Source organism: Orcinus orca, chromosome 8 (assembly GCF_937001465.1).
Source record: "Orcinus orca chromosome 8, mOrcOrc1.1, whole genome shotgun sequence".
NCBI classification, from domain to species: domain Eukaryota; kingdom Metazoa; phylum Chordata; class Mammalia; order Artiodactyla; family Delphinidae; genus Orcinus; species Orcinus orca.
Window position 1 is genome coordinate 22,916,920 of NC_064566.1, and position 27,567 is coordinate 22,944,486.

The 27,567-nt window shown below is 43.0% G+C and overlaps 1 protein-coding gene across 6 annotated transcripts in view; it reads right to left on the reverse strand.

Annotated features, from left to right (window-relative positions):
- The window catches only part of TRIM44 (tripartite motif containing 44), a 119,087-nt gene that overhangs the window by 12,244 nt on the left and 79,276 nt on the right, over window positions 1-27,567 (reverse strand). For 4 of the 6 annotated variants that reach the window (XR_007478607.1, XR_007478605.1, XR_007478606.1 and 1 more), the window contains exon 5: window positions 26,723-26,789. The exons of 1 other annotated variant lie outside the window; for it this stretch is intronic. Coding sequence is in view for 2 of the 5 variants with exons in the window: in XM_033410758.2 (XP_033266649.1) it covers window positions 26,723-26,789 (67 nt within the window). In the remaining 3 variants the exon portion in view is untranslated. Of the gene's footprint in view, window positions 1-26,672; window positions 26,790-27,567 lie in introns of all 6 variants that reach the window. One more of the 6 variants, XM_033410762.2, reaches the window with a different exon arrangement.

A 27,567-nucleotide genomic window follows, 5' to 3' on the forward strand; every position in this document is an offset into this window, starting at 1 on the left:
GAAGAGGACAGGCCTGGGGTGTACATCAGCGCCCTGCTATGACCTAGAAATGTTTTTTATCTCACAAGGGATTATCTACATCTATATAAAAATCTGTGCTTTTTTGCATCCCTCTGGGAAGGCCTTTAAGGGAAAATATCCTAGACAACGGACCTGTAGTACTTCTGCTCAGGGCGAAACATTTCGAGGCATGGAGCGTGAAATTAAGGCACGTGCACTCAGCAGCCAAAAGAACCAAGTCAGCAAGCCTCGCTATCCAAACTCTGCCCTATTTCCATTCCCTTTTCCTGCCTGCTGTCCGATCACGGGATGAAGGGTGCATGCTAGGAAGGGCTGGACAGTGGACCGTCATTAAGGAGCAGTGCTTGGTGGCATCTGTCCCAAAGGGAACAAAAAGGGTCTTTCACGAAAGCGTCTCACTAGAATCAAGACCCCGTTGGAACCAGTGCCATTGTCTCCCCTTTGGTATTATAGCCAAAGCAAGCTCAACGTGCTTTTGTCAATTTTCCTTCAAACATGAGAGGTCTAGCACAAGCATGTGCCCCTTCCTTAAACTGCGGTTCATTATTTAGCATTCTTAACTTGAGATGCATAGTTTAAAGGGTTCATGAACCTACTGGAGTTGTACACAAAATTTTGTCTGTGTGTTCCTTGTCTGAGAGAGGCCATAATTTTCATCATATTCACGAAGAGGTCAACAACTCCACAAAATTGAGTATAATGAAATTATAAATAAACTAACTTCTTTTCGAGTTGCCAGGTCCCTTATTATAAGATGTGCAGAGTTGACTTGGGGAAAAGATCAGAAACCCTGACTGATAAAATCTTTTCTTATTATCCTAAAAGAGATCTGTTCTTGGGCCTGAATGACACAGCTCATCTCACAGTTTAAAAGCCTAAGACCTTGGAATTCTGGCATATCACTGGTTAATTTGACTATCTACTCTGTATTAGGCATAACACTAGGCACAACAATGAACAAGATGAAATCACAGTAGTTGCCCTCATGGACTTCAGAGCCTAGTAGCTGACAGAGGGAGGGGGGAGGGGGAGGGAGAGAGGGAGGGGGAGAGAGAAAGAGAGATAGAAAGGGGAAGGGAGGGAGAGGGACATATTTTTGTCCAGAATAGCATCTTCAAATAAATCATACTCATTTTCATAATTAATGAAATTAATTAATTTTTTGCCACAATAAAGAAGAAAAAATCGTAACTGAATCTATAGCATACAGCTTTGTTCACCTTGTGTGTGTTCTCTCCTGGAGGGTCACACAGTATCATTAGTGTGAGATATCATCTGAATGTCCCTTCTTCACTCTGTATATAAGCTGATCTGTGTTCACAGGATTTTATCTTAAATCGTCTATAGGAGTCTACTTTCTCCAAGGGAAGTAACACAGCCTTCCACCTCAGCCACTTATCATCCTCCTCTGAAACATCTATCACTCACACTTACATTTATAATTGGAGTGATACTCAGAGGATATTGAAATTTTGAGTGTCTGTTCTGTTATTGTTGTTTTGAGAATAAACTAAGGGTGTTAGATAGATAGCCCATTCTGTAGTAGGTATTTACCATGAGAGAAGCAGCATTATATAATGGCTTTGAAGTCACCAAACTAAACTAGGTTCAAATCCCCACTCTGGCACTAATGAGCTGTGCAACTTTGGATGAGCTGCTCAACACCTCTGAGTCTCAGTTTCCTTGTGGTAATACTTACTGTATATCTTACAGGGTTATTGCGAGAGTTTTATGTATTTTATGCAATATAAGTACTTTAAAATGTTGGCTCCCTTCTTCAACCTGCTTTTCTTCTTATCCAGAATCAACACCTGCCTAACTTTCCTTCACCGTTGTTCTTCTGGCATCTGAAATGTTACATTCCAGAGCAAGTGCGCTCCTATCCCCAGATGTCCTTACATTTCTGGAATGCCCTTCTTTGCTTCCTTCGAGAGTTTTTAAAATGACAACTCCAGACCTACAGATACTGAATAGAAAGAAAGTCTGAATTCCATGGTTCTGACCCTTCTACTTGACAGGTCTCTAGAAAAGTCAGTCCCTGCCAAACACCGGTGAGGACATACTGAGCGAAGCCCAGTTAACTGGCCTCAGTCACAGACTGACCCAGTTTGAGAGTGCTAATGTGTCTAAAAGCAGCGGTTTTAAAACTGAGGTACACATACCTTTGTGGTACCTAATGATTTTCCAGGAGGTATTTGGTCATTGGTAGCTCAAAGGAAATTAATGTCCAGATTCTTACCTTCCATACATACTCATTGTTAAAACTGACCTCTCTAAGGGCTTCCCTGGTGGCGCAGTGGTTGAGCGTCCGCCTGCTGATGCAGGGGACGCGGGTTCATGCCCCGGTCTGGGAAGATCCCACATGCCGCAGAGTGGCTGGGCCCGTGAGCCATGGCCGCTGAGCCTGCACGTCCGGAGCCTGCGCTCCGCAACAGGAGAGGTCACAACAGTGAGAGGCCCGCGTACCGCAAAAAAAAACCCAAAAAACTGACCTCTCCTGGAACGTGCTTGTGATCTACAAGTTCTCTCTTCAGCCACTCTCACTTTTTACAGTCACCTTACTCCTACTTCAGAAGAGAAATGCATACCCCTCATCCTCCCGAATCTCACCATGGGACAATTTTAGAATGCCTTGCTTCTAAGAGGAGTCCTATGAGAACAGGGTAAGAAATAGTGAAGGATATAATCCCTTATTCCATCCAGGTAATAAACTCTTGGCAAAGCGGTGTGCCCTTATCTGTCCACCCACAGATCTAAGAATTCATATTCAGAAATGAGATGGTTGTCATGAAGTGTGTACTAATATGTTTATTTTAATTGACAAAATGAAATCAGACTTGGATCTGACAGAAAGCAAGACTGATTTGGCTGGATGGTTTGACCATGAAAACCATCTTTGCCAATGAGATTACACAGTGAATCTCGCCTGGAAATTTAATATGCTAAATCTGTAGTGCCAAAGTTTTGACAAAAATGTATATAAAGCTCGTACTACGCAGTACGTCAGAGTTAACATCCTTCTCAACTATCTAAACTTGACATATAATTGCAGGAGTTAACTTAAAATGGGCAAGGAGGCACATAATGTTTTCTAAATTATTTTGGGGGGTATAAGAACAAAAAATGTAGCTAAAGGAACTGAGAGTTCCTAAATCATGACCGGGAGAGTGATGTGACACTTAACACCCCCTAGGGGCAGGGGTCCGGGTGACAGAATGGGACGAAGGAGCCCAGCCAGCAGAATGCAGCGTCCCCTCTGCCAGTTGGGCACGCTGCCTCATGAGCAACCCTTTCTGTCTTGTTGTGCCTGTGAAATTGAACTGTTAGAGGCACGCCCCAAGCCCCAGTCCTATTCAGCCCCTAAGCACATGCTCATAAAGTGATTAAGATCAAGGAGTGTTTTCACTGCCTGACAAGCTTTAAGACAGTCCATACAGATAGACAGCTCCGTTTTTCAGCTTCCGTCCCCAGAGATGGACGCTTATAAGAGGAAGTTAATAAATGAGGTGGGTAGGCACTCTGATCTCGCAAGTTAGTCTCTTTTCCTGAGAATACAACACAACTTAATTTGATTTGGCATCACTTATATAGCTGAGTCCTTGGCTATTTATTCATTATTGATGTAAAAAGGATTATTCACTTAAGAGGATGGAGAAATTAAGAGGTATCAACAAGGAAGGAAGGCTAGATTCAGTTGAGATGCAAAAAGACAGATGTAGTGTTCTCCAGAAAGGACGCCACATAGGTGTCTTACGAGGAAATAATGGGAAGTCTCCATTCACCATCTGAGGCTGCAGCTGCTCACTTCCAGTGAGAATGTGATCGGCCTAGCTGGGGGACGGGCCAAACGCCCTGACCCGGAAACACTCCTCCACCAGACAGAGCAGAGCTGCTACTTTTGTCTCCCATGTCACCTGTCCCAGTAGCCTGGGCTGAAAGTGAGGGGTTACTGTGCTATGAGGAATCAGAACTTACATATTTAGCTGCTGCCTGTGGAACTAATATAAATTAGTTTTAAGAGATGTAAGTGTACATTTAAAAGAGATACAAGTACAAAATAAAGTCAAATGTCCTCCCCGTTTATCCTGGGTTAACTGAGAAAAACATCAGAGGACTTCACAGCTCTAGTCCTGGCTTTGCTGTGTGACTCCAGGACCCAGTTTCCCCAGCAGTGAAATTTACAAAAATTCAAACCAGACAAAACCGAAGCTCCTTTCTGACTTACACATTTGCTGAGCTAATTAATTAGAGCTCAGTTATACTGTTTTTTTCTCTTGCTTCCTATGCACTGCCCTCTTTACCCATTCCTCTCCAACTCAATCTGAAGGCTGACCTCAACATTCCAAGTTCTTTCACCTCTTTTTCTGGCTGGGCCTAAATGCCAGGTTGATGAATTGTACTATTTGATCAATACCTAGTACACACCCTAGTACAGTGAGCTCTATGGGCAAATGATTTCCTGTGATTTCCCAATTCGTGGTTCTTAAAGTCTAAAGTGGTACCAACCCTTGTTGTGCCTTCCTTCTCAAATCACAGGAAACAGGGAGAAGGGCTCTTCTCTCTCTAGATCACGTTATACTTGATCTCATGAATCTTCTCTCCTTCAGTAATGACCACTGTTCACAGACGGCCGACTTAATGTTCCAGGCACTGTGCTAAGCAATTTATATACACAATCTCACTAAGCCCTAACAGTAGCTTTAGGATAAGTATTATCATCTCCATCCTACAGATCAGAGTAGTGAGGCCAAGAGAAGCTACGTGACTTCTTTGAGGTACACAGCTTGTAAATGGTAGATCCAGCTTATGCAGACTCCAGAACCCTCAGATATGAAAATGCACTCGTGTAAGAAGACAGACATAAACCTGATCTTCTGACCCCTGGTTACCCAGACAATAAGTGACAGCCACTGAAGATTAAGATCTCTGAGGTTCAATTTTTTACCTGAAAAATGGGATGATAATATCTATTTCCAAGGGTTGTTGTAATGAGTTGGAAAGTACTTGCAAGTTCTTCTTTAAGATGAAAAAATGCCAGAAAAGGGTAGGATGACTACAGAAGGAGAAGGAAGTAGACACTGGGTTTGTCTTTCAGCCCTCACAGCTGCCTCTGCCCCTATAGACCCACACAGGCACCTGTGAGACAGGTCTGGGGCTCCAGGGTAGCCGCAGGTCCACACATTGACCACAGTGCTAAGTTTTGATCTCCATGTACCTCGCAACCTGTTTACCATTTTTATAGGTGGCTGCCCCTCTTGCACTCCACTTGGGGTGGTGGCCCGTTTCTATGGAGGATGGAAAGGCGCCAGCAGGCCTGTTCAGGCAGGGCCCTTTGATAGGGAGACACTTGAACAGAAGTAACAGGCAGGCTTCTTAGCCTGCCAGTGTCCCATGTGCTCTCAGAACTCCCTTCCTTAGGATTGAGTCTTCTGTTACCGCTGCTGCTGGATTTATAATGGAATCAGTTCCAGTCTTTTTTCTTTTAATTCAAAAAGCAACTTTTTGTTTTTCGCTGATCTGTATTTTCTGTAGCAAACACGTATTGCTTCTATAAAAAGTAAAAAAAAACCATAGTGTTATCCACTGGTGATAATCAACATTAACACATTGAAATATATTCATCTATACCCCTCCTATGCATATGTAAAAATATATACTTCACAGGCTCTTTCATAATCTATTTTTTCATTCAACTATCAATCACGAATACCTTTATCAAGAAATGTATTTCTGTAAGATTATGGTTCATGATTGAGTTGTATGGATTTATCGTACCTAATTACTGGACACAAATTACTTCTACCTTTTCACTATAACCTACACCTCTGTGACACATATTTACATTGGTGAATCTCTAGGTTCACCCTTAATTATTTCCAAAGAAAAAAATTCCCAGATGGGAAAACTCCTGGGTCAAAGTAAAAATTACAAAGATAGTACAGAGGGTTCCAATATCTAGTTTCCTCTATTATTAACATCTTACATTAGTGCATTTGTTAGAATGAATCAACAAATTTGGTATACTAGTATTAATGCTAGTATTAACTGAAGTCTAGATTTTATTCAGATTCCCTTAATTTTTCCCTAATGTCCTTTTTCTGTTCCAGATTTCACCTGAGATACCACATTATATTTAGTCATCAGGTCTCCTTAGTCTCCTCTTGGCTTTGACTGTTTCTTAGACTTTCTTGTTTTTGATGACCTTGACAGTTTTGAGGAGTATTGGTCAGGTATTTTTGTAGAATGTCCCTCATTTGGGATTTGTCTGATGCTTTTCTCATGATTAGGCCATGGTTACGGGCCTCGAGGAGGAAAAATCACAGAGGTAGAGCACCATTCTCGTCACATCGTACCAAGGGCACATACTATTGATGACTTAGTGCTGTTGATGTTGACCTTGATTACCTGGCTCAGGTAATATTTGTTAAGGTTTTTCCACTGCAAAGTTACTTTTTTCCCCCTTCACATACTGTACTCTCTGGAAGGAAGTCACACCTAAGGAGTGAGGAGTTATGCTCCCCCTGATTGAAGGTAGAGTATCTACAAAAATTATTTGAAATTCTTCTGAACATGAGATTTCTCTTTTATTCATTTATTTATTTACTGATCATTTGTTTGTATCAGTATGGACTCATGGATACTTATTTTTACACTCTGGGTTATAATCCAATACTACTTGATTTATTTTGTTGCTCTGACTGTTCAGCTTTGGCCTCTGGAAGCTCTTTTAGTCCACTCCTGTGGCCCCTGACAGACCCTCACCAATGTAAGTGTTGTTCTGAGGTTTGGGGGGAGCACTTTTTTACTTTCTGACACTACAAAATGCTCCAGGCTCATCTTGTATATTTTCTGCTGCAGTCCTAGAATCAGCTATTTCTCCAAGCAAAGGCTATGTATTGAATATTTTTAAAAGGATTTGATATATCCCTGTTAAATTGCCCTCCAGAAATCAACTTGCACTGATTTACAATCATTACTTATACAGGTATGAGAATGCCCATTTACCCACATCCTCGCCAATGTCTGGCAGTTTCAAAGTGTCTGAGGATGAGGGTGTGTGTGTGTGTGTGTGTGTGTGTGTGTGTTTCTCCTCTCTGAAATAACTTCTATGTTATTATTTGGTTTCCTGTTGAACTTCAAGAGGAAAATGCCATGGGGGCTGCAAGCTTTCCCTTTTCTCTGCCTTTCTGTTGGTCTTCCCCAACCTCCCTTCCCTTCCCCACCACTGCTGGGTTTCACAGAACTGACGACCTCCTGTTGTGAGGGCTGAAAGGAACCCTTCTCAAAGCCTCTATTAGGGCCCAGGCAATTCCAGGGGGTAGGGGAGTGAAATGCAGAAAACAACCCAAGGGTTTACCTTCCCTGTTTCCTGCACCTTCAGGAATTCCACCCGACCCAGTTTCCTCATCTTTTCTTGGCAAGTGAATAATAGAAACCAAATCTCAAGCAGTTTCCCTCCACAGAAATCTTAAACATAAGATTTAAAAAAATGCTGGACTTCAAATTTCCTGTTGCCTCAGCTGCTGTATCTTAGAAGTTACCAAAGAGGAGAAAAAATCAATCAATAAATACACTCTTGACATTAATCTCTAATCTCTGAATGAACAGTAGGCTTTTTTTTCAAGTGTCCCTTATTAGTTCTCAGTAGTTTTGAGTCCCATGGTGACCTTCAACTGAGGTCCAGAAGTTGTAGAAAGTCAGAAATTGGAAGGACACCAACTCTCAAAACCTACTTCTCATGTCACAGAGGGTTATGAATATGCATTTAAGAGATAGGAACACCTAGGTTTGAGTCACAGCTTTGTCATTTGCTAGCTGTGGGATTTTGAGTTCAGTGCTCTTACCTGGAAATGGAGGACAACTTAGTATCTACCTGAAAGAGTTACTGGAGATTAGATGAGGACTGACATATAGAGAGAGTGCTGGACATATATAGAGAGAGCTTGGAATGGTACCGGGCACCTAGAAAGTGCTCAATACATTTTATGGTTAGATGAAGAAATCAAGGCTAAGAGACGCTAAAAGTTATACAGGGAGTTGATGGCGGTGAGATTAACTGAAAATCAGAGTTTCTGGTTCCTGAAAACACCATCATACCTGCAAGCCTCACTTATTAACAAAAAAGAAGAGCTGACCCTGCTGTCACACATGCACTATAGGCATCATTTTGTCAGTGAATGGGTTCAAGACTGCTTCTCAAGCCTGTTCTCTTGGTGTTTGATAATAGGCCGTTCGCTCATAACAATGGTCAAAAGCTATAATTAATTTATTGAGTGCTTTATATGTGCCAACCACTGTGCTCAAAACCTTAGAAGCACCATCTCCCTCTCCCACTGAGTCCACCAGCAAGTTCCGTCCACTCCCACCACACTTCTATCCTATGTCTATCCATTCCTCTTCTCCACTGCCACCACCATCTCTTGCTTGAACTGCGGCAGTTGACTTCCGACTGGTTTTCCTACTTCTATTCTTACTTCACTATTGTTTAGCTTTCAAACTGCATTCAGAGTAATATTTTTTAAATGTGCAACAGATTATGTCACTGCTCCACTTAAAAATCCTTCGATGGCTTCCTATATCCTTAGAACAAAGCCCATGGCCCACAAATCCCTACATGATTTGGCCCCTGCCTATCTCTAACCTATTTCACGCCACTTGCCAGACACACTGGCTGTCTCTCTGCCCCTCAAATAAGCAGAGTTTGTCCCTGTCTTAAGGCTTTTGCATTTGCTGTTAAGTTTCAAAAGCTCTCCCCTCACAGCTTGGAATGCGGGCTCCTTAACACTTAGGTCTCAGCTCCAATGTCGCCTTCTCTGAGGCTTTCCCTGACCAAGCAATCTAGAGCAGCCACCCACCCTACCCCTGTGCTATTACTTTAGACTATTGTATTGTCTTCACAGCACTGATCACTATCTAAATTGTTTTGAGATGTAAGGGTCCTTAACTATTTTGTTCCCTGCTATATCACTAGTACCTGATAATGTGCCTGCCACCAGTAAAACCTCAACAGTTTTTCTGAATGAATGATCAAAACAGCCCCCAAAAGAATTATTGTTCCAGAAACATTCCAAGTCTTCCCAGGCAAACTGTGGGCAACTTGCTGGTCTCAGAGATACTGCCCAGGAATCTCACGGACAGCTTACTATATAGTAAGCCCAGGCTCCACTGATTTTCCAGCTCTCACTGCAATCACCAGGCACATACAGCCACTGGGGAGACCAGCTGTGGATTAAATGCTGTATCACAAACGATGATTACTCTTACAAATGACAAAGCCTTACTGGTAAAGGATGTGTGTGTTTGATGGACAAGGAATGCTGTGTCACTGAGGGCAAAGCATAAGTAGTTCATGTCCAGCCCTTCCCAAGCAAGGACACTTGAAGAACCAATTCACCTCCATGAGGAAATGTTCTCACCTTCCTTATAAAACAGCTGCACGTTTGGCAACTTCCAGCCCTCTACAATCCAGCTGACTCAAGGCAGTCTTGGATTCCAAGACTTCAACCATTCGCCCCCTCACCCTAATGGTCTATGGAGGGAGAGACTCATCCAGGCCAAGATGGAAATAAAGGGATGTTTATTCACTGCTCCTCTCCTTCCTTTGGATGAAACATCAGCTGAGGTGCAGATCCAGGAGTGGGACAGCTGTGTTAGTTATTGTGGTGGTAGCGACAGATAGTGGAACACACAACTAAGAATCAGAGACATGGCTTCAAACCTCATTCCAGTACACAACAGCAGTATGACCTTGAGCGAGAGGCCTCTTTAAACTAAAGTTTCCATGTCTGTAAAATGAAGATAATGATACCTATAAGTACTCGCTAAACGGATGCTACTATTATTTACTAGGCCCTGAACTAATCACTTCACCAACATTTTCACATTCAGTTTTCATAATAATAACCCTGTATAATAGCATTACCACTCTATTTTACAGATGAAAGAAGTGAGGAGTAGAGAAATGAATAACATCCCAAGTTCCACAGCTGGCAGAGCTGGAACTAGAGGGCCTGGTCCTTGTTTTTAACCATGGATGGTGGACTCAATGTTGAGTGAAGGCAGCTATGAGGGGACTTGTGAAACCAGCTTGGCTGCATTTATCCAGCTAGGTTACTGGTAATGCCTCATTACCAGTAGCATAGACGGTAACCTCTGGTGATTGCTAAAGATTTTTCCAAGGCCTCGGCAGACTCAAACTCTAAACCGTGTACTAGAAAACTACCTCCCTGCTATGGGGGATCCCAATAGTCTTTTAAAGAAAGGTACAACCAGATGTTTTCAGTTTTTTCAACCACAGCCAGTCTGTGACTTTCCTATAGCAACCTGGCTGCAAGTTAGCCATTTCCCTCCGATTCTCACCTCAGTTCTTGTGAGCTCTAGCAAACAAGAGTCATGCAACCTTTTGCATGACTGCCACCAAGTCACCATCCCCTGGACGGAGTCTCTCTGGGTCAGACATCAGTTTCAATTTCATTTGTCCTGAGGTGACAGGCACCCAGGTCTCACTCATTTAATTAGGTTGCATAGAAAATATCTTTCAAGGCCTCAGCTGATTTTCACTGCACTGAACTAGAGAATAAAATTGGCATTAAGTCGAGATAATGCCTCCTTGTCTGCCTTCAGGGAACCGGTGATGAGGGTGGTCTGATAGATGCCTGCTTTGCCCTTGCAGCCTCCAGGGGTTCAGAGACTCAGCATGCCTACACGTGGCTGTATTGTAAATGCCAGTCTTTGCCACTTGAACTCCTCGGAGGCTGGGTCTGTTTCTCATTGACCATTTTACCTCGAGTGTTTAACAATATACCTGGCATTTAGGACACATCCGGTGGCTGCACACAGCATCTCTCACTACCTGCCTTGGCCTAGAAGGGATTTAGCTGGTGAAATGAAAGCTGGGGAAGGCTGACCTTCAGGGAAGAAAGCGGGTGCAGCAGGAAAGCAGACCTTCCTCCTAGGAGCGCTAAGACCTGCCTGCTAGGAGAGCGCCTGACGGAGGAGCACGGCATGCGAAGATCGCCCACTTTGGGGAAGGACCAGAATTCCCACCCAAGCCCGCTGAGCTGCATTGACTATAGCAAAGCATTTCAACCTCCCTAAGTCTCAGCCTCTTACCTGTGACACAGGTAATCATTCATTCGCTCTCTCAGTGAACCAATGTTTATCGAGTACTCACAATATATTAGGTACTGCAACAGGTGCTGGCGTTACAGTAGCGAGCCAGACTGACGAAGTCTGGTTCTCATGAAGTTTAATTTCTAGTAAAGAAGGCAACTAATAAGGGAGTAAACAAATTAATAATTTCAGATAGTGGAAAGCACAATGAAGAAAACAAAGCAGGATGCTGAGATAGAAAACGGTGGGTGCGTGTGTGTTGGGGGGCAACTCAGGAAGGCGAAACTATCAGGGTCTACTGCTCAGAGTTGAAAAGTATTAAATGAGATAATGGATGCAAAATATTTAGCATACTTACTAACAAGTAATGAGCACTCCACCAAAATTCAACTGTTGTTATATTACTTCCTCCTGAGTCAGCTGCCCCTCTTTCACCTCGCAGTGGCTGAGCCCCTACTACACGCTGGGGAGGGGCATGCAGAGGGGAATCAGACAGGAGCTCACAGTCTGGCAAAGAATGTAGCCTATGTGCTATGAGCAAAGGATGAAGTGGTAAATTCCACCTATGGAGTCAGAAAAGACTATCACTTAATGTTGACAGATGGATTGGTATTTTCCAGGAAGACTACAGAGCCAGAAGAAGGGCATGTCAGGTGGAAGGAAGAGCTTGAAAAAACTCCTGAAGATGAGAAACAGCCTGGCACGTGCAGAGAGCTGTGGAAAACCCAGGCTGAAGTGGGAGCGGGCACACTGAGAGAAGAAGTATCTCATCAGCAGCTTTTAATGCTTATCTTCATGGGTCATGCTTAAAGTGTCTCCTAAGAAGATGGGGTCGGGGGGATGTGGATGGGAAAGAACAGGAGATGAGAAGCGTGTCAGGGCTCCATACGGCATCTACCACATTGCTAACACTCCATAATGTGAATAAGGGCTATGTTGAAGATGTTCAGCCTGAGGTCTGTGTGACACTACCCAAGGCAGCACAAACAGATGTGTCAAGGGGGGAAACCAAACACCCAGTGGTAACTCAAAATAAATCCTGTGTCAGGGGAAGGCAGGCGTCAGGCTGCTCAAATGTGACTACATCATCAGCACAAGTCTGAGACTCAGCCTATAAGAGGAATGCAGGTGCCAGCGCATGATGCTGGGGGTCTGGAGTGAACGGACTCTTGCTCCCAAGCAGAGCCAAGGACTCCCTCTTTGCCAAAGCCAGACCCACTTGTCCAAGAGTCTAAGGCCCAGGCTGGGGACATGAGAGGGGCCTGTAATAGGGAAACAGGAAACTACAAGGAGGTTTCTTGTGCCAAGTTAATAACTCAGGCATCTCTGCCAGCACATTTTCTCTGAGATGAGTGTAACTGCAGAGGAGATGTTTGTGTGAGGGAACCATTCAGATAGAGCCCCGGTTCCCTGCCTGTTTACTACTCTGTCCTATCCCTGCCCTTGCAGTAAATGCTCTTGTCATGAGTCTCCCCAGGAAATGGAGAAGAAATTAAGGAAGCCATCTCCACCCCCAATATTCCAAAAGCTTATAATACAGCCAACAGGTCTGGACTGTAGGAATCTGCCCCTGCTGGGAGGAAGGCTGCTTAATGCAGACAGCCAAAGAGATGAATATCACATCCACTGTGCATTCAGCCAGTCTTACCAGAGGCTCTCCTTGGACTCCAGGTTAGTGCTGTCAGATGAGAGAGGGCACTAGTCTGGCCAGAAGAGAGGAAGATGACCCAAAACACATGAATAGACCAAGCGGGAGAGCCAAAGCAAAGTGAGAAAAGAGGAACTGAACACTACAGGTCTACATCCGTTTGCATGCCATTGCCCAATCACAAGACTGAACAAAGCCCACTGCTCTGACTCAAAGGGCTGCCCTAGGCAATGGAGGAAATCACATACACCCAACACGGCATCATGCAGAAAGCAGTCCAGCCTTTGTCACATTCAAAAGATCTCTGCATAAGTCAGTGAGTGTAAAGACCGTATCAGAGTCGTTCCTTTAGTCTAAGGTACTGCACTTTTGGCTTAGCCTCCAGAGTTAAAAATCAGTAGATATTACAAGACAAGAGTAGGCCATGGGGTCACCGTAAGCCGCTTGAGCACACGTGAGTTTCTGGGTGAGTCAGCTGTCATCTCAGAAGCTGATGGGTTAAGATGGATGGTTAAGTTTTGCTGGGGAAAAAGAAGTAATACTCTTTAAAGGACCAGGACTAGGGTATAAGTATAGAATAATGAGGGAAGCAGATAAAGATTATTAAAGACACATTCTGCCTTCCTCCTAGGTTTTCCTGAAGCCAGCTCTGCTGTGACACTCCAATGACAATCCTACCACTTCAGACCTGTTTCATGCATCTGCAGAAGAACCTGTTTATGGCTCAGTCTCAACATAAATCAGGTGTCATTAAGATTTATTTATAATACCCAGAAAGCGACTGTTCTCAACTGGCCCAGTTATAGGGCTCAGCCAGAGCAGACAATCCAAACACCCCACCAGCCACCAGGGGGATATTCCCCTTGGTATCGAGTAAGGCCCAGTCACCCTCTAGGCCTGCGTAGTCGAGGGGCGTCTGCCAGCAATCTAGATGGCTCCCTGCTGCCAGACTCTCAACCCTGGCTTTCAGACTGAGAGGCGCAGGAAGGGCACAGAGAAACCAAGGTTTGAATCCAGTCCTTCCACTTATTACCTGGGTCCCCCTGGACAAAACTTACTCCACCGGGCCTCAGTTTCCTCATCTGTAAAACAGGGTTCATGGCTCACAGGTTTTTCATGAATGTAAAAGCATATGGCACATGGTAAATGCTCATCAAGGGACCTCTCTTGTCATGAAATGGTGCGCAAGACAGTGCCTGCACGTACCCAACTTTCCCCACATGTGGCTCGGTTCCCTTCTTCTTGCCTGGATTAGATCCTCTCTCAGGCTCCACATTCAAAGTCCCAATCAGAATTAAAGTTTATACACGACAATAAGCATATCAGATGGCTCTTCTACACCAGCATGAGAAGTTAACAAAAGTGCGTAGACCTTTTTCTTTTCCCACCCACTCCCCCGCTCACTACTTAAAACACGGCACAGGGTCCTCACCCAGCCCAGCACAGATGGGTCGTAGGGGGAGGGGGAGGGGGCGGGGAATGACAACAAAATAAATATTTCAGCTCACCACTTTGGGGAAAAGATGCGAGAATTTCTTTAGGGGTTATTTTTAAATTAAAAAACATTTGCTGTTAGACTATAAAGCCACTCCTCCCTAAAAATTATTTTTAGGGCCCTTGGCTGAAATCTATACAAAAGGAAAAAAAAGAAGTTAAAAAGAAGATGATAATTCTGTATATAAGAGTTTAAGAAAAGCCTATGGAACTACCTGTTTTATGTTCAGCTAGAAAGAGAAAGCTCTATTCCTTCTCAAAGTGCTTCTCCAATCTCTCTGAAGCCTGATTTCTTTTTTGTTTCACCAGCTTCACTCAGATATCACTGACATATCACATGGTGTAATTTAAGGTATATAATGTGATGATCTGATACATGTGCATATTGTGAAATGTTTACCACAATAAGGTTAGTTAACACATCCTTTACCTCACATTAATTACCATTTTGTTATTGTTGTTATGATCTAAGTCTGATTTCTGCTCAGAGCCTGGTGGGATGAAGGATTCTGGTGAGTACTCAGATGCCTCTTCTTGCCCACTGACGAGGATGGGCTCTGAAAACGGGGTTGGATGTGGGGACCAAGGCTGGAACCACTGGTCTATAAGAAAGACAATATGATCAGCCACTCAACTCTTACTCATTTTAAATGGCATGAATGGTCACATGTGGCTGTAAAGGGCAACCTTGCTAGGGGTCAAAATGAGACTCTCAGATGAGGCCTAGCACAAGAATGTAAAACTCGTCTGGAGGAGGAAAGGAGAATAACTCCATGAATCTGACATAACTCCATACCAGAGGCTTTATTTTTTCTCTTTCATTCCAACTCCTCCCTCCCCTCTCCTCTGGTAAAGAGCAGTAATAGCACTGAAATCCACAGATAATCCTTCAATCTCTGTGGCAGCTCCACTTCTAAACTCCTCCTTCACACTGACGGTTTTAACAGCTGCTAACAAGTCATAACAAGGACCTCTCTTGCTCCAGCCTGGAATATCGATATCCTTTCTCTTTCCCTACTCAAATCATACCAGCCTTCAAGTCTACGTCTTTCATGAGGGTGTGATGACCCTCCAGCCTACAGAGACTACTCATCATTCCCCCTCAGACTCTCAGAGTCTGGGTCCTGCCTGTAGGGCCTAGGGGAACTTAGCGATTATACTGTTCATGGGGGAGTGGTAGAAATGCAGGATCCTGAGGGCTGGTGAGATCAGGTGAGATAAAAGCAACCTAATTAAGAAAATATGCATGAAAACTGCCACGGAGGCAAGGCTAGAGGGGCAGAGTGGCAGCTGGAGCAGTGAGCCACGTCCGTAAACAGGATCATTCATTACAAAGTCCAACCTTCAGAAGGTCCAGGAAGGCTAGAAAGTAGAATGCAAGGTGGGAAGGACTGAAGCATTCAGGAGGGAGGCTGTGAACATGATGGGCACTGGAAGGTGGTCCTGGCTGTGTGGTTCGGGTCAAAGCACCTGAAAGGTTCAAGAAAGTCACACAAGACTGGGCACGAAGCACTTAATGTGAAATCCATTTCCCTGGCATTGATCCCCACCACCACAGGCATCTCTTGTGGTGCTATTAACGTGGTGTGAGGCTTGCCTTTTTCTCCTCTGGATAGCGAGCAGCCCCTCAAAGGCATGTACTGCGACTTATCACAACTCAGATTAGCAGTTTTGTGTCTAAGACTTGTGAAATGAAGATAAGGGCTTTGCATTTTTCCTCCATTTCCTGTACGTCAATCACCTTCCCCTTGGTGAAGACAGTCGGAATCAGAAGGTTAAAAAAAGTGGGAGGCAGTCTAGACACCCTGGGGTGGGGGTCAGGCGGTGGGATAATGGCTGGTGGGCTCCAGTGTAGGCAGGATACTCCTAAGGGTACTGCATGCCTCTCACAGTGATAACACAGACACTGCAGAAATGTACTTCAAGCTGCCCTGTGTTCATTATCTTTGCTTTCATTTTGTTTTGGGTTGGTGTTGTTTAAGAATGTGGAAGTTTACCTGCCCCATAATCCTCTACTGATTATACTTCCACACTGGATAGAGGTGGCAAAGGTGTGAGAGGAATCTTTGGAGCCACTCCTCCAGCTGCCTGCCAGTTGCTCTGGGATCCATCATCTTTGCTTTGCTGGAGCAGAGCCTGGCTCCCTCCTCTAGTCCCCACTGCTTTCCCAGAGGTCAGCCACGAGTTCACATCAAGCAACAAGCAGGGATTACAAACTGTGTGCCTGCTGGGAATATCTTTCTAGTGTCAAGCAACCATTAAAAGCACTTAAGGAAATCACAAGAGGGAGATGAGAGAATACTTTGGGGAGGCATAGTATAGGGAGGGCAGAAGGGAAAGCATCAGCCCACCTCCTGCCTTGGAGGGAAAAACAGGCCATAAAAAGCAAATTGGTTCTAAAGAATGGGGCTTCCTTAGGAAAACTACAGAACATTGTATCTTTCAACCAGTCTCCTGCTGGGGCCAAAACACTTCAGGATGCCTGGGAAACTTGCTAATACAGAGTAAAATGACATTTTAAGCAACTATGTATTTAAAAAAAAACTATTCAATGAGCATGTATTATAATAGGTTCTAACATACAGTCTCTCATCCAATTTGGACTGCATCTTTGTGAAGAAGACACTATGATTCCCCATTTTACAGATGTGGAAACTGAGGTTCAGAGAGGTCAGTGGCTCGACCATGTTTGGAGTTCAGGTTTGTCTGACTGCAAAGCCAATATTCTTCCTACCAAAAAAAATATTGGGCTGTGACTCCTTGCCAAGTCTGTATCATTCTGACCTACTGTTGTTACGCCTGGATTAATTAGGTACTAGCTTGGGTGGTCTGTAGAGCACAGTGGCCTTTCCTGTCCACTGATTAAAGGAAGAGTAAACCTATCTGTCTTAAGCGGGCTAACTGAGTCTCTGTGATGGAGTCTTTCTTCAATCTCTAGGTGTCAATAACCATCTAAAAGGGAAGGACTGGTTCTGAGATAAGCAGATAAGGTAACCTTGGGAAAGTCACTTTCCTCTCTGAGTTTAGTATCCTCATCTGTAAAATGGGTCTAATAAAACCTATGTAATACTAAATAAGACACCTTATTAAAAGCCTTAATATTATATCTGGCACAAGGTAAATACTTTATAAATGACAGCTATTATTGTAATTTCTGTTTTCTTTCAGATCAACAGTTTTGGAAAATACACAGGTTTAGCATCAATTTGTTCCCATTCAGTAGACGCTGTTTATTGTTGAAAATTTTTTTTAAATCTTGAGTTTGTTTCATACCTAAGAACAACTATAATAAAAGAATGGCAGTGGAAGCACAGACAACTTGAGTTGAAGAAAGAGAGACATATTGTCTCTGGGGCTGGTCCTCTCCCTTTCTGTTCAGTCATCTTAGAGCAGACTATAAGCACAGGTATTTAGAGACTAGAAACTTATGCTATATACACATATGGCAGGAACCTTGAGCACTTTAGGAGGGGAAAGACATGTGTAGGATGAATTAATGCAAATGGCTTTGCTTCTAATTATATAGTCCCCTGAAGGCCCATTTGCTAGAGGAACTCTCTTAAGATGGGCAGCTCCTGGGGAGGGCAGTTCAGGCTGGTTCCCTGGCTTGCCAGCCATCTTAATCGAGCAGGGAGCAGCAAACTGAAGGAGAATCAGGCTGACGCTGTGTCCTCGCCCTTGCTCCTCACTCTGACCCCAACAGGGGCACAAAGACCCAGAGGTTCTTGGTGGGTTTTAATCTCCTGTACTCAAAGCTGCTCTGGTGGTAAACTGCATCTTCTTCTGTTCTCTGTCCATGGAAACCTGAAGCCACTGCTGCTGGAGACAGCTTCTATCTGCATCCTCATTTCTGCACCCCTTTCAGAAAGGCTTTCTAGGTTTGAAGCAAGACTAAACCCTGCCCCAGGGCAAAAGTAAACTGTGCTTCAAATCACTGGCCCTGAGGAAATGGTGAACGATTTTTCTCTTAACTGTTTTACTGCTTTTCTTTCAGAGGATACAGCAAGCCATTCCAGTCATTTGAATTTGCAAGAATGGAGAATTTGGGACTCAGAGATTCAACTCACAGCTAGATTCATTTGCGTTTTAACTAATCCCCCAAACAGTATATTTGGTTCTACAGAACTTCCTGTAAAATAGTGGGCTTTTCAGTATAGGACAAGTGCTAGTAGCTTTTTGGCATGAAGGAAGGAAAGAACAATAACTTCTTTAAGGTTATTGCACTGGTCTTAACTGGGCTTATATCTGTAGGTAGATTTGGGGAAACCAGTTCTCTCAAGTCTGTCTTTCAGGTATTGACAGAAGAGTCAGGTGATGCAGTATGTAAAAATTAAACCTCCAGAGACTCAGAGGAAACAAAGAAGGACAGGCATTGAAATTCCACAGCCTAGTTTTTTGATAGCAATTTTCAGCAATAAAAAGCTGGTGAGATTTAAGATTAGAGACATAGAAAGACATTTTGCTCTCCCCCAAGCGAAATTTTAGAGTCTTGCTTGCCGTTTTTTGTTAAAGGCAAAACCAAACATTTCCAGACCCCCTAATGGATTGCATACTGCAAATGTGTGTACAAACACACAAGCACACATGCACACACCCATACCCATTCTAAATTCAGTTTGCAACTTCTACTCCTTTAATTTGCCTTGCAATCACTGAGTCAGTAATCCTAAACTGAGTAACCAATTTTTATTAATGGGCAACTCCTGCATATCTAAAAGACTTAGCTGGAATAGGTGTGGTATAAAAATGTAGGATTTTACAGAAATTTAGGATACTCTTACATTCTGTAAACCACCACATCACCTCCTTTTAATTTCTAGAACCTTCGAATGAGGACTCACAATATTGGGCCTCCCAGGTTATCTTCCAGGTACTCTTTAAGGGCTGAGATCCCAAGTCTTGGAAAGGATATGTTTGTCATAGATATATCTAAAAAGATATCACCCCAAGAACCCCCTGCAGGCTGCAGGCTAAATGTCTGGCACCTTACGGCCCACATATTGTTTCAAACATAGGGGAGGCCGTTTCTCGCATAGCTGAATACCCCAGCCTCTCTGCACGAAGGGGCTACATTCTGCCACAGTCTGGCATTTCAGACTCTGTGACTAGTTACCATCCCTCTACTTCATAGACAGACTCTCATCATAAAGATCAGGTCACATAACTAACCCCAAACTGAGCACATTCTGCTCCCTGGTTGGCCTGTCTCACTATTTACCCTCAAAGTCAAAAACGCTGTGACCGTGTGTGGCTGACTGATGGGGTGATTTGCTGTTACCAAGCATATCAACCTCGCTGGCTGTGCACATGAAGGCAAGAAGATCTTGGGGTACCCCCAAACCTGGTTCCCTCAATCAGCAAGGCTTTCCCTCTGCCTTTCAAACAACACCTGACTGTAATTTGTGCCCATTAAGTAGGCCCTTCTATTCCTAAGGAAACCTGCTTGTGCAGGTTTGCTGATGTGCAGAGCACATTACTTCCAACGTGCCCTTCCAGGAAAGGGCCTGACTCCCACTTCTGGTGCACAATTCATTCTGACCCAAACATCCTATCTGCTGCATGAACGCAAAAACATATGCACACACACAGGGCATCCCTCGTTTTCTCTGGAGTAATGGGAGCCTGGGCAATACTTTATTCATGTACCCACATAAATTAGAATGCAGCATTGAAAACACCAGTGACATCTACACGGATAACAAAATGTATTCATTATGGTCGGTGCTATTACAGTGACAGGAAATGCATTCCTAATGGAGGACATTTGAAATAATGTGTTGCTGGATTCTGTGTCCATAAAAGCAATAATGAAGAAACAGGAGTGGGTCAAATAAAAGAAGAAAGAGGGGCACGGGGGGTGAGGTCTGGGCAATGTCAGTGAGACGGCACATCCACTGGATTCACGGGAAGAGAGTTATGATAGTTTAAAGGCAGGAGAGGCGAGAAGGGCATCTGGCTGACATTCTGGAGAACTGAGGTTTGAATCCTGGCTCTGCTATATGCCAGCTGTGTGATCCTGGGCAAGTCATGTCAACATCCCCTTAGTTATGTCAATATCCAGACTGCTCACTTTTAAAAGGAGGAGCTACCTCACAGGACTGCATGAGGAGGACATGAGAGAGCATATGTAAAGTGCTCAGCTGCTCTGGTGGTAATAAGCATATGATCAACATTAGCTTTCCTTTTTCTTCTGGTTATCACGAAATAAATGCACAGCGCTGTGATTTCAGGCATCATCTAGCTCTCTGAATCTCCAAATCCAAGTTTCTTCTTCTGCAAAGTGGAGCTAATAACACCTGCTCTCCCAACTGCGTGAGCTTATTATGAAGAGCAAGTGAAATGGAATGTTTGGCATATACTATTGATTGGCTGACTTAGTCATTCTCAACTCACTCTCCCTGCTGCGTTCTATTCTGGAGTGTGGAAGGGTTAAATATGTGCATACCGAGCCTGTACTGCAGTGGCGGGATGGGGACATGGAAGGAGCCCAGTTCAAGCCTGACACAGAAGGATAAGTCTTCCGGTGGTGGGCGGGGGCTGTGTGCTGGGAAAGCGTTTGCTTTTCTGATTAATACAGACATGGCCCTTCTTTTGACCCCTTCTCCATGCTTGAACGTGGATATGACACCCAAAGCTGCAGCCCTTTTTCAATCATAAGGCAACAATCACGAAGGAAAAGCCCAGGGAGTCTCAGAGGCACATGGCAGTACTGACATCATTAGCCACTGAACCAAAGCCAGCAGTCACCTCCCTCCACACTTATTATGTGAAACAAATAAACCTTTGTTTGCTTAAGCTACTGATACCAGAGTTCTCTCTTACTCAAAGCTGAGCACAATTCCAATACAGTGCATTAAGTACTCCAGAGTATTAAAAGCCCCATATATATAAAGTACACAATCTTCCCTCTGCCAAGAAGTTCATTCCCTTGGACCCGTCTGGCTAATTTATATATATCCTTTAAGCATAGGTTTAGTAGTATCTCTTCTAGGAAGCTTTCCAATACCCTATCCCTCACATTTTTCCCACCCTTTGGACTTCTCAAACCACTCCATAACACCCCTATCAGTGCACGTTACACTGCTTTGTAATGATCCGTTTACTTGTCTCTTTGCTCCACCAGTTGCTTAAAATGTCTCAACAGCAAGGATCCCTATTTTAGCCATTTAAAAAATTTCGTACCACTTGTCATAATACCTGGCACACAGTAGATAACTCATTAAGGATTTGTTGAAATACTGAATAAAACAACGAAAGAGTGACCTGAAAGGGCATGAGGTAAATGATAGCCTGTGTAGCCTTAGTATCCATTCATATTTTTGAAACACTGCAAATAGCTTTCTAATTCCTATTATTACTTCCAGGGTACCTAGGTTGGGAAAGCATAGGTCTAGACAGTGATTTACCGTTTTCAGTCATTCCACTTGATCTTTATTTGAGTTCATGACATTCCCTTATTCCAGCCCCCTAAATTATTTCCTGCTGTGTATTTATTGAGTCCATACTTACCTATACAAAACTAATTTTATTTCCTTCCTTGTTGTTTTAGAATTTACCCTTGTGATAACCAAAGACATCCTGGGAATAAATGTTATTTGGCACCAAAATAAATGTTCACACCATCCAGCAGCTCCCTTCCTAGGTGTCTTGAGTTCTGTCTGTGTGACTGGAGCTTCTGGAGGCATCCTGCTGTCTCTGCCATATCTGTGTCCTTACCATCCTTGGACACACACTGTGCAGGTCCTCAGGCTGAGCCTAAAGTATGTGGTTCTCCAGCAGGAAGATGTAAACTCTCGTGTCCTCTCTCTTCCAATAAAACCAGCTTGTCTCCATTACTTACATAGATCACAGCCTTCTTGAAGTAACATTACTAATCCCATTGCAAAATATCCAGAAAAATGCATTATGATTCAGATTATAAATCAGAAACATGTTCTATTATTAGGCACATTACATTAAAAAAAAGTCTAAAAGGTGAAGTGGTCTCCCTGTGACAGTCACCAGTGGCCAGCCTCAAGTCTGAACTCCCGTTCCCTTTGCCTCTAATGCTCACCATGCCCATTTTTGCTTGGCTGGCCCCTTTGTTCAGTCTGGTTTCAGCTGAAAAGTGACCTCCTTAGCCCTTCTTTGAACACCTTATCTGTAGCAGCTTCTTCTCCCCAGCTCCCTTCTATCGAGTCACCCTGTTTCATTTCCTTTCTAACACTGCTATCTGAAATTATTTTCTTTATTTAGCGGTTTACAAGTTTTTTGTCTATCTCTTCCCACTTGAATTAAATTCCACCAGAGAAGGGATCTCATCTGTCTTGTTCGCCCTGTATCCTCAGCAACAAGAGCTGTGTCTGGCATAATATAGGTGCTTAATAAACTGTGTTGAAAATGAATAAGAAGAAAATGGACAGTGTGTATTCACTCAGTGAATCCATTTTGCTGCCCTTTACTTGAGTTTCCCTTTGGGAGTGAGGATGAAGATGGGGTTGAGGGCTATCATGAATCCTTAGAGGTGGTGAGGTTAGCTTTGGGAGGCTATGTGGAGTTACGGAAAGAGCTAGAGTTCTGGTTCTGCCACTTTACTAATTGGAACATGTCCCTTACTCTCTCTGAGCTTCAGTTTTGTCATCTGAATGGTAAATTGTTTCAGAAGATCAGTATAACAATTAAATGAGACAGCGATGGCACATAGTAAATAAGTTAGTCCCCCTTTGCCTGTCCCTTAAGGCTGTAAAAAGAGGAAGTAGTCCAGGAGCCCCAGGAAAGTGGTCTAATGCTTTTTCCCATTCTAGCAGTCACCTTAGCAACCGCGACGATTCTTCACGGAGATAATGTCAACCTGCTGTATCACGGAGGTTAGCCCACAGGCCAATTTTGAAGTCCTGAGTATATTCTCAAAACACTGAGCATGAGTCTACTTTGAAAGATTATTAGAAATTTATTCCTCTCTTCTCAACCTTACATCAACTTACATTAAACTGAGGCTGATGTTATTTCACAGAGGTAAGCTTATAAATCTGTTTTAAAGAGCTTTGGGTACTGATCCTGCCACAACGTGTGCTTCTTGTAGTGTCATCAAAAGCACACATTCAAAGCCATCAAAAATTTGTGGTCTCCAGGCCTGCTAGAGAAACTTCTGGTGACATCTTCTTTGATAGGTATTTACTTGTTTGAACACATGTAATTCCTTACACTCAATTTATTCTACCCATTCATTTGTTAATTCAACATGCATGAACTGAGCGCCAATTGCATGTTTAGCCCTAGTAGTAAGAGTTACTATATCCTAGCACTTATTAAATGTTAAACACTGTGCCAAACCCCTTATGAGCATCAGGTCACCCCACGGGCATTATGATTATCCCCATTTTACAGACAAGAGAGCTAAACTGAGGAGTTTACATAAATTGCTTATGTGGACAATTAATGGTGGCTAGTACTTTAACCTAGGTCTTTCTGACACCAACCCCATTCTGTTTCACAATACTCTAGCAAGCAGGTCTTGAAAATACACTTGGTACTTATCAGGGTCCTAGATACATTCCTGAATTAAAAAGAAACAAGGCTAGACGACATGACCTTTCTCACGGTAGGTACTCCATCTTATTCTTCTTTGTATTCCCACCCCCTTAAACAATAATGAGAATGTGGCTCCTGTTTGCAAAGATGTAGTAGAGCCAAATAGACAAGTTTGCATGAAAGACCTTAAGAAGAAGCCCAAGACACAAAACTGTACAGGGTACAAAATGTGTGAGTGATTATAGCTAGAGAATGGGTTTTACTCTATAACCAAGCAACAAAATGAGGAGACTGGATTAGCCTGGGCATTAGAGACTCAAATGCTTACAGGGGCCTAGTAGGTAATATGAATGAATGAAGTGAATAAATTGGGCCAGGTGGAGTCTGGTAAATTGCAAAGTACATACCCAATCTAAGGAGCCAGCTGGTCAATGTCATGGGTAAATATAGATCCAGTATTGTCAGAAATTTTGAATTTCCAAAAGAAGCTGAAAAAAATCTGCTTTTTGACGTGAAATCTTTCAATTTTTAAATGCTGGTCAGTAATTCATAGATTGAAAAAATACTTTATAAGGCAAACAAAACATATCCTTAGGCTAGATTTGGCTGATGACCCATCAGTTTGCGGTTTTTGAATTAGACTATATTTCATAATCTTTTCATCACCAAGGATCCCCACGTACCCACCAAAGGTTTCAGAATTTGAAACTCTGTCTAACATACAACATTTCTGAATATTTAATTAGTTTTCTTGCACAAATTAAATAATCAATAACTGACAAATTAGGTTACCATGGGGGAAAACAGCTAACATAACTCTGCCCTGTTGCAGTTAAATGTAAGATTTCCCACTATAAGTTTTGAAATATTGAAAATAGTTCATAGACTTTTATTTCTATCTTCATAGATCCTTCTGGGGTCTGAAGAGCCCAGTTAGAAATTAAACATGTAGATTTCTAAGATCTGGTGACAGTGAGGCATAGTGGGAAAACGTGGGAACTGGAGTCAAACAGAATTGGGTTGAATCCTAGCTCTCCAGCTTAGTAGCTGAGTGAAGGTCAATAAATTATTTAGCATCTTTTACTTATTTGCAAAATGGGAATAATTTGTGATCCACGTTTTTCTCTTACCGTCACCATCTAATTAAAAGAAGCAGCCCAGGTAACAGCCCACTTAATACCATTATGATGATTAAAATAGTTCCAGCTCACAAATGAACAAAACAAAAGGTCATCTATCATGAACAGGAGCTATGATGACATGCACACTGATGGAGGAGGAGCACACCTATGACCTTCTATTACACCTTTCATCCAAGGAACTCCAAGTGCTTGATGACAGCCCGAAATTAGAGCTGGAGAACCAGAAACTTGGTGTGTTTATGAGTCTTGCCTAAAGTCGTGCCCTGCCTTAGGTGAGCAGATGCCAGAGGGTCTACGCCTTAGTACCTCTTGCTAACTAACAAAAAAACTGCATCTTTGTTGCCACCACTAACATATGTATTAATAACTGAACTCATCACTATATGATTTTATTATTCACAAAATCATTCTCACAAAATCATTCAACACACATTTATCATGTGCTCCTCACAAGCACCCAGGATGGGGAGGCACAAGTCAGCCCCATTTTGTGAATCAGAAAACAGGTTCTAAGAAGTTGGAACTAGTTTATGGACACCAAATTAGTAAGAGGCGGAAGTAACTCCAGTGACTTCAAATTCATGGTTTTTCTCATTAACCCGACCTATAAGAGGCCACAGCAAATGAGAAACAGGGGTGCTGTTAGGAGCCACGTGCTAGTTGAGTGAGCACTATTCTGTTTATCTGTGAAGTGCTAGGTGTATAAGAAATGGAACTTGTTCTGGGATGAACAAGAGATACAGGCACTTAGGGGCACTCTGTTGTCTAACTATAAAAAACTGTGTTAAGAAAAACTAAATTGTCATCTTAGATTACACACTAGCTTGCCTCTGTAGGGTCGCAGAGCAGAACATTGTTCAATTGTGCTTACCTTTTCCAATTTACCCTCCTGGCCCGCCCCCACCTGGGAGAAGAGAAGCCCTACAAACCACATGACTCCTCGGCCTCCCTGCCCCCCAACCTTTCCTACAGTAACTGACTAGACAGGCATGACCACCTACCTCAAGGGCAGCTAATTAATAGACATGAATTGGCTATATTTTCTCTTGGGACTGTGGTGAGGCAATGTTGAATCCTGCATCAGAAAACTGCTATATAGCAGGGGCCAAAGCGCTGCCAGGACAAGCTGAAATTATAAGGAAAGCAAACAGAGGATGCTACTCTGTGGGGTGGAGAGTAAAGCAGGAAGCAGAAAGAGACAAAGAAAGAACAGAGACTGAGAGAGCAACTTCTGGTCTTAACCAATTCCCACGCCTATGCCCATCAGGTACAGAAGTACTTCCTTTGATTGGGTCCTGTGAAATGCACCATGTCCTTTCCATACCCCACTGTGTTATCTGAGCGAGTGTGGGTGGATTTCTGTTCCTTACAATCAAATAGTCTCTGATTAATACAATAAGAAACAGGAGCCACAGTTATATCACAGAACAACTAAAAGAGTAAGAAATGGCTAAAAAAAAATCAAATCTTTCTTTTAGATCATACAGAAAGAGAAGGAGAGAATGAATGAATGAGTCTTCAAAGTTGAAAAGACTCTATATTATGGCTGCCTCAAAATACTCCAAGTTTACTTCCATTATATCTATACTCTTTTTAGATATCTATACTCTTTTTAGAACGAAAAGGATTAAGGTTGGCAAAGCTCTCTTCTTATAAAATAAAGCACAATGCTGAGGACTTAAAACAGTGATACAGTGCATACTTTCCCCTCAGGAACCACAGTTCAAAATTCCCTTGTTACTCACAGAGTGTACAATTATGATGTCCATTCTCCACCTGCCATCAATCAACTTACTGCTGTATAGCTCTGTTCAGGGTACTGGTTCAAATGGGTCAACAACTGTGAAATCTTCTCTGATTCCCTAGGAAGAATTAGTTACTTTTTATTCTGCTTCCCATTGCACTTCACACATCTATGTGGGTTCTCACACTAGTATAATTCTTTGCTCATTTCTCAATCGGACTACAAGTGCTTTGAGGGCAGGGCCCATGGCTCATTCTTTAACCCTGTTGTGCCTCGCACAGTGTCTGACTTACAAGCTGGTGGAATAAATCAAGGCTCATTAACTTTGCCTCATGGGAGACTTCCTGGAAACAGTAATTAAGATTAAAAATTTTTTGTAACAAATCAACTGAGGTTACAACTACGCACACAAATTGTGTTTAACCATTTCAACTGAGTTAGCCTATAATTTTAGTTTCAAAAAAAGTACCAAAAGCATGTCAAAATTTAAATACCTGCTGAAAACTTGCATTGCAAAACACTGCATGGAGTTGGGGATAGGAAGGAGATTAAACACCTCAAACTGTTAAGTACAGCTCTCATCTTTGGTGAGCTCAGACTGTACCATTAATTTAATACTGAAAATTTAACTAAAATGACCACATGAAAAAAGTGCTGAACCCAGCATTTTGGCTGAAGTGGTTAAAATGCCAGGATTTAGAGGTGGACTGAGTTTCCTGGAAACAAAGTTAATGGGACAAGCAGACACGGGTTGTTGGCAACTCAGCTTTGTAAACTACTTCTTATGATGCACGGTGAAACACTCACCTCTTTAATAACTGCACTCTCCTACTGGCAAAGCTGAGGGAGGGGGATAGGAAGCCATTAGCAAGTGTGAGGTGATGCTGAAAGGGTTC